General features: G+C 44.3%; 1 protein-coding gene across 2 annotated transcripts in view; it reads right to left on the bottom strand.

The window, feature by feature from the left end:
* Positions 1-2140: 2140 nt before the first annotated feature.
* Positions 2141-7590, bottom strand: part of ITIH6 (inter-alpha-trypsin inhibitor heavy chain family member 6) — a 66970-nt gene continuing 61520 nt past the window's right edge. For both annotated transcript variants that reach the window (XM_077284543.1, XM_077284544.1), the window contains 2 exons: positions 6978-7358; positions 2141-4030 (listed from right to left, as the gene is read on the bottom strand). In XM_077284543.1, coding sequence (XP_077140658.1) covers positions 3789-4030; positions 6978-7358 — 623 coding nt within the window. In that variant the 3' untranslated portion in view covers positions 2141-3788. The remainder of the gene's footprint in view (positions 4031-6977; positions 7359-7590) is intronic.

Raw genomic sequence — 7590 nt, 5'->3', positions numbered from 1 at the left:
GGAAGAATCGCTTGCTGTTCATGAAAGACATCACAATAATGTGGGACTCGCTTTATTAAGATATGGAACACATTTTTGGGTAAATTATAGTCTATATCAGGGGTGGCAACCTGCGGCACTCCACCTGATGTGCAACTACAACTTCTTATATAACAGACATGCTGGGACGTGTAGTTCCCCAACAACTGGGAGTGGCGCAGATTGTGCCCCCTGGTCTATACAATAAAAATATATTTTTTTAATGAAGGGTTCACTTACTTACTTGTTGGTCTAGTTATGATGCATTTTCCCATCCACACCCTCCCCCCAAAAATGGTCTCATTCCTTTATGGAAGCGTGTCTCCAAATCTGTGGATCAGGTCATGCTCGGAGTTGTAGTTCTGCAGGCTTCCGAGGTTGGAGACGACTGCCGTACTGTATAGGACTTCATTCTCATTATACTTTTGCTTTACATTTTATACATATTAACACTTCTCTCATATACATAGACATTTTCGTGTTATGAGGACAGTTATCTATATCCTGCGGCTTTGCGGATCCGCCTGCCAATACAGTGGGGCAAAAAAGTATTTAGTCATTCAGCAATAGTGCAAGTTCCACCACTTAAAAAGATGAGAGGCGTCTGTAATTTACATCATAGGTAGACCTCAACTATGGGAGACAAACTGAGAAATAAAAATCCAGAAAATCACATTGTCTGGTTTTTTTTATCATTTTATTTGCATATTATGGTGGAAAATAAGTATTTGGTCAGAAACAAAATTTCATCTCAATACTTTGTAATATATCCTTTGTTGGCAATGACAGAGGTCAAACGTTTTCTGTAAGTCTTCACAAGGTTGCCACACACTGTTGTTGGTATGTTGGCCCATTCCTCCATGCAGATCTCCTCTAGCAAGTGATGTTTTTGGCTTTTCGCTTGGCAACACGGACTTTCAACTCCCTCCAAAGGTTTTCTAGAGGGTTGAGATCTGGAGACTGGCTAGGCCACTCCAGGACCTTGAAATGCTTCTTACGAAGCCACTCCTTCGTTGCCCTGGCGGTGTGCTTTGGATCATTGTCATGTTGAAAGACCCAGCCACGTTTCATCTTCAATGCCCTTGCTGATGGAAGGAGGTTTGCACTCAAAATCTCACGATACATGGCCCCATTCATTCTTTCATGTACCCGGATCAGTCGTCCTGGCCCCTTTGCAGAGAAACAGCCCCAAAGCATGATGTTTCCACCACCATGTTTTACAGTAGGTATGGTGTTTGATGGATGCAACTCAGTATTCTTTTTCCTCCAAACACGACAAGTTGTGTTTCTACCAAACAGTTCCAGTTTGGTTTCATCAGACCATAGGACATTCTCCCAAAACTCCTCTGGATCATCCAAATGCTCTCTAGCAAACTTCAGACGGGCCCGGACATGTACTGGCTTAAGCAGTGGGACACGTCTGGCACTGCAGGATCTGAGTCCATGGTGGCGTAGTGTGTTACTTATGGTAGGCCTTGTTACATTGGTCCCAGCTCTCTGCAGTTCATTCACTAGGTCCCCCCGCGTGGTTCTGGGATTTTTGCTCACCGTTCTTGTGATCATTCTGACCCCACGGGGTGGGATTTTGCGTGGAGCCCCAGATCGAGGGAGATTATCAGTGGTCTTGAATGTCTTCCATTTTCTAATTATTGCTCCCACTGTTGATTTCTTCACTCCAAGCTGGTTGGCTATTGCAGATTCAGTCTTCCCAGCCTGGTGCAGGGCTACAATTTTGATTCTGGTGTCCTTTGACAGCTCTTTGGTCTTCACCATAGTGGAGTTTGGAGTCAGACTGTTTGAGGGTGTGCACAGGTGTCTTTTTATACTGATAACAAGTTTAAACAGGTGCCATTACTACAGGTAATGAGTGGAGGAAAGAGGAGACTCTTAAAGAAGAAGTTACAGGTCTGTGAGAGACAGAAATCTTGATTGTTTGTTTCTGACCAAATACTTATTTTCCACCATAATATGCAAATAAAATGATAAAAAAACAGACAATGTGATTTTCTGGATTTTTATTTCTCAGTTTGTCTCCCATAGTTGAGGTCTACCTATGATGTAAATTACAGACGCCTCTCATCTTTTTAAGTGGTGGAACTTGCACTATTGCTGAATGACTAAATACTTTTTTGCCCCACTGTACGTCGTCAGACGCCAGTCCTTTAGACACAGTTCTGTCCTTGAAACAATTGCCAGATTATCAGACTCTCTGGATTATAGGACGCTGTGTGTACTGATTGAGCAGAGCTGAGTTTGTCGATGTAGCAGAGTTGCTTATCACATCAGCAATCTTAGGGTATGTGTCCATGGTCAGGATGGCCGGTGGTATTGCCGCAGCGGCGAAGCCGCTCGGCGCTAAGCCCCGCCCCCTTTCTGGGACGCGATGATGCCGGATGTGTTAACTGTACACATCCGGGATCATCGCTCTCTCCCATAGCGCCCTGTGATATGCCTTGCGGGGACGCTGCGTCCCCGCAAGGTGTACGGACATGCTGCGATCTGAAAAGACGCGCAGCATGTCCGGAGTCGCAGGGAAGACGGATGCGGGTTTCCACGCATAGTGGACACGGGATTTCCAAAAATCCCCTCCACTATGCTGGAACATCTGGACGCTGCGTGTTTGACGCTGCAGCTCTGCGCAGCGTCAAATACGCAGCGTTTACTGACCGTGGAAACTCACCCTTAGGTTCAGCTCCCATGTTGCGTGGTACGGCATTCTCCCCCAGCGTAATCGTACCTGTTACATGTGGATTTTGCAACAAATTTCATAGGGTGAAATCTGCGTTGATTCTGCACCAAGGAATCCAGTGCTGATTTTAAAAAAGCAACAAAAAATGCTTTTGTGCCGATTTCACACAAAAAAGGGACATTTGGAAGAGAAACACAGCACCAGCTAAGCAGAAAATACAAGTGTGGAAATTAACCCGCGGTGTGGATTTAAAAATCTGCAGAATGTCAGTTTTTTTTGTGTGGAATCAGCACCAATTTTGCATTTTACAATTGAAAATGGGGAAATCCGCATCAAATCTGCAACAAAATCCAAAGCAAAATCAGCACGGATTTTGTCTATAGAAAAATCAGCCCCAAAACTCAACTTGTGATTTAGCTCTATGGCTCGGTTCACATGTTGTTTATTTGGTGCAGATTTGCTGCGCTTAACATAAAATCAGCAGCGTCAGCAAAAGTAGTTGAGTTTTAATTCTATATCATCTGCACGATTTGGGTTTTTTTTTTGTGCGGAATCCCCTTGGAAATAGTTTTTTTTTTATTTGTTGCTGTATTTTTGGATCAGAATTAGCAAGGATTTCAACCTTTGTAATGAAAAGAGTGAAATCTGCGCCAAATCCGCAGCAACATCTGCGCATGTCACCCGCAGATTCTGCTGCACATTAACTGCACATACACTGTGAATAACCTACAGTAAATCGCCTGAATGCACATAACGCCATCGGCTGTATATCCCCTCAACACCCCCCCCCCCCCCCGTCTGAATGCTCGGTTTAGTCGAGCGTGCATATGTTTTCAATAGGGAGAGGGATGTAAATTGCCGTCAGACACCTATGATGGCAGATGGGCAAGATGAAATTCAATATTTCCGATCCTTCTTTTCCCACAATTATCATCTATCAGGTGAGAATCAGGAGAAGGCCCACATACACATAAATCTTCAGGTTCAACCGACTTTGATCCAATGGATATAGGGGGCCTTATTCGTGACAAAATATAAAGATGAGTATCAGGTTCAGTTCCACTACATCCAGCAGGAGGTTTCACATCTCTTGGAAATCAGATGCCACATAGGAGAGGTAGTTTCCCTCTAGAATCTTCTCGATGTCCGTGTGTTTCACCAGCCAACATTTGGACATGTGTGTGTGTGCCGTCGAATCCTTCAAGGACCTCACAACGAGAGTCGCTGGGGCAGTGTGATTGCCTCTTCTGAGTTTTCCGGTAAAAGTCACTTCATTGCCCGGCTTCTTCTCAGTGACGTCAATGTGGGCGTTTTGGAATTGTCCTGAAAAACAACAACATTGTCATTTTCTGTTTTCTCCAGAGTAAGGGTAAGTTCACACAGGACTTTTTTGCTGCGTATTTTTGCTGCGTTTTTTTATGCTAATTTTCAGCTGCTTTTTACAGTACCAGCAAAGCCTATGAGATTTCTGAAATCTCATGCACACACATTGGTTTTTTGTGTGATCAGTATTTTGTGCTTTGCTGCGTTTTTTTGACATAGAGCATGTCACTTCTTTCAGCGTTTTTGCTGCATTTTTTCACCCATTGACTTGAATGGGTGTTGAAAAAAACGCAGCAAAAACGCAGCAAAAACACAGGTATCATTATTTGCTGCGTTTTTGCTGCTGAAAATCCAAGGACATTAGCCTGGAAAAAGAGAAAAAAAAACGCACCAAAAAAACGCACCAAATACGCAACAAAAACGCACCAAAAAATGCACCTATAAGCAGCTGAAAATTAGCATAAAAAAACACAGCAAAAATACGCAGCAAAAAAGTCCTGTGTGAACTTACCCTAAGTGGGGCAGGTCTTTTCTATCCAGTGTAAGTGGGGGTGGGTCTTTTTCTCTCCACAGTAAGTGGGGGTGGATCTTTTCTATCCACAGTAAGTGGGGGGTGGGTCTTTTTCTCTCCACAGTAAGTGGGGGTGGATCTTTTTATCTCCACAGTAAGTGGGGGTGGATCTTTTCTATCCACAGTAAGTGGGGGGTGGGTCTTTTTCTCTCCACAGTAAGTGGGGGTGGATCTTTTTCTCTCCACAGTAAGTGGGGGTTGATGTTTTCTATCCACAGTAAGTGGGGGTGGGTCTTTTTCTCCCCACAGTAAGTGGGGGTGGATATTTTTCTCTCCACAGTAAGTGAGGGTTGATGTTTTCTATCCACAGTAAGTGGAGGTGGGTCTTTTTCTCCCCACAGGAAGTGGGGGTGGATCTTTTCTATCTACAGTAAGTGGAGGTGGGTCTTCTTCTCTCCACCTTAAGTGGGGGTGGATCTTTTCTATCCACAGTAAGTGGGGGTGGGTCTTTTTCTCTCCACAGAAAGTGGGGGTGGATCTTTCTATCCATAGTAAGTGGGGGTGAGTCTTTTTCTCTCCACAGAAAGTGGGGGTGGATCTTTTCTATCCACAGTAAGTGGGGGTGGGTCTTTTTCTCTCCACAGAAAGTGGGGGTGGATCTTTTCTATCCACAGTAAGTGGGGGTGGGTCTTTTTCTCTCCACAGTAAGTGGGGGTGGATCTTTTCTATCCACAGTAAGTGGGGGTGGGTCTTTTTTTCTCTCCACAGAAAGTGGGGATGGGTGTTTTTCTCTCCACAGTAAGTGGGGGTTGATGTTTTCTATCCACAGTAAGTGGGGGTGGGTCTTTTTCTCCACAGAGAGTGTGGGTGTGTCTTTTTCTCTCCACAGAAAGTGGGGGCTGGTCTTTTCTATCCACAGTAAGTGTAGGTGGGTCTTTTACTCCCCACAGTAAGTGGGGCTGTTCTTTTCTATCCACAGAAAATGGGGGTGGGTCTTTTTCTCTCCACAGCAAGTGGAGCTGGTATTTTCTATCCACAGTAAGTGAGAGTGGGTCTTTTTCTCTCCACAGCAAGTGGAGCTGGTATTTTCTATCCACAGTAAGTGAGAGTGGGTCTTTTTCTCTCCACAGTAAGTGGGGATGGGTCTTTTCTATGCACAGTAAGTGGGGGTGGGTCTTTTCTATGCACAGTAACTGGCGGTGGTATTTTCTATCCACAGTAAGTAGGGGCTGGTCTTTTCTATCCACAATAAGTGGAGGCAGGTCTTTTATTTCCAAAGTAAGTGGGGGCAGATCTTTTCTATCTACAGTAAGTGGGAGCTGGTCTTTTTTATCCACAGTAAGTGGGAGCCGTGTTTTTCTCTCCTCAGTAAGTGGGGGCTGGTCTTTTCTCATCATAGTAAGTGAGGGCTGGTCTTTTTCTCTCCAAAGTAAATGGAGGCAAGTCTTTTTGTCTCTACCATAAGTGGGGGTGGGTCTTTTTCACTCAGAAGTGGGGCCACTTTTTTTCTTTCTAGCATAAGTGAGGGTGGGTCTTTTCTTTCCACAGTAGGTGGGTCTTTTTCTCTAAAACGTGGGGCTTTTTTTCTCTCTAGCATAAGTGGGGGAAGGTTTTTTTTATAGTTAGTGGGGGTGAATAATTTCTCTCTGTGGGTCTTTTTCTCTGCATATTAAGTTGGAGTGGGTCTTTTTCTCTCAAAAGAGGGATTTTTTATTCTGCCTAGCATAAGTTGTAATAGGTCTTTTTCTCTATAAAGTAAGTGGTGGCGGGTCTCTTTCTCGTTATAAAAAGGAAGTGGGGGGTATCTTTTTCTCAATATAGGAAGTGGGGATGGGTCTTTTTCTCAATTCAGGAAGTGAGGGTGGGTCTTTTTATCAATACAGGAAGTGAGGGTGGGTCTTTTTCTTTCTAAGGGAAGTGAGAGCGGGTCTTTTTCCTCTGATGATGCTTTCTTACCTATCAACGGAATAAAGTAAACTTTCAGCTCATGGCAACCTGGGAAGTAAAGCAAGGGAACTTACAGCACCTGTAATGCTGGCAAAATACTTATAAAGAGGAAGCACCTGCATGAAAGGAGTGGATGGCAAGTTACAGCTCATGAGACTGCTGGACAGTTCCTGGAGATATTAGCTAGGCATGTGCAGCTGGTAGTGTTTATCAAGGAGTGCCTTACCAGACACATGTGATTTGGTGTCCACACTGATTCAGCATTGTCACATCAGAGCTGCGTGGTATAATGTAACAATGGACACAGTGTCAATAAGGTCTAACCCTATCTGTGTCCATTAGGTTGTGTTTGTAGAAGAAAATATGGGGCAAACATGGGACAAACCTTCTCAACCATGGCCAGATTTACTCTGGAGGTGAAGCCAAAATGCAGGGAAAATAATATTACTAATGTGACTGGCAAATATACGCAATCTTGCGTGTTCTTACCTAGCAGACCTCCGGAGGTGGAGGACAACCCATCTCCTCTCACAATGTAAAAGCCCAGGTGGTTCATCTGCAGGTAAGTGGGATGCTGGTAGCGGTGGAACAGTATCAGCAGCTCAACCTTACGACCGATCCAAACGCTGATGTTGGAGGATGGAGAGATTTTGATGGTCAATTTGGGCTTTCTGATTAGAGCCGGTCGGGTTACGGGGAGAACCATCACTTTTTCTCCCTTGAGCATCAAACTGTCCAAAGAGATATTGACTAAGTAGTTGATCCGTGGCTGGTTAATGGTGATGGTGATGACATCTAGGTAGGTCCGTAGTCGGTTTTCATGGCCAATTCTCAGAGGAGCCTTCATCAGATGTCCATTTACTGTGATACCTAAATAATAGACATACTGGTAATTGCAGAAGGATATTTGGATTATAGTTGGAAGTTGCATTCACAATTCTGCAGGCTATGGAGCTGAAATCTCCCAGCATTCCTTGCTAGTTTAATGTCAGCACAGAACTTGCTCCGGCAGTTGGTAAGGGGGGATAAACATTATTCTCCTCCCTAGAGGGTACCTAGCATTTTCATAAATTTTTTATAAGCCAATTGGTGGGGATCCAGG

This window comes from Ranitomeya variabilis, chromosome 2, assembly GCF_051348905.1.
Source record: "Ranitomeya variabilis isolate aRanVar5 chromosome 2, aRanVar5.hap1, whole genome shotgun sequence".
Taxonomy (NCBI): Eukaryota; Metazoa; Chordata; class Amphibia; order Anura; family Dendrobatidae; genus Ranitomeya; species Ranitomeya variabilis.
This window is presented reverse-complemented; position numbering and strand designations above follow the sequence as displayed.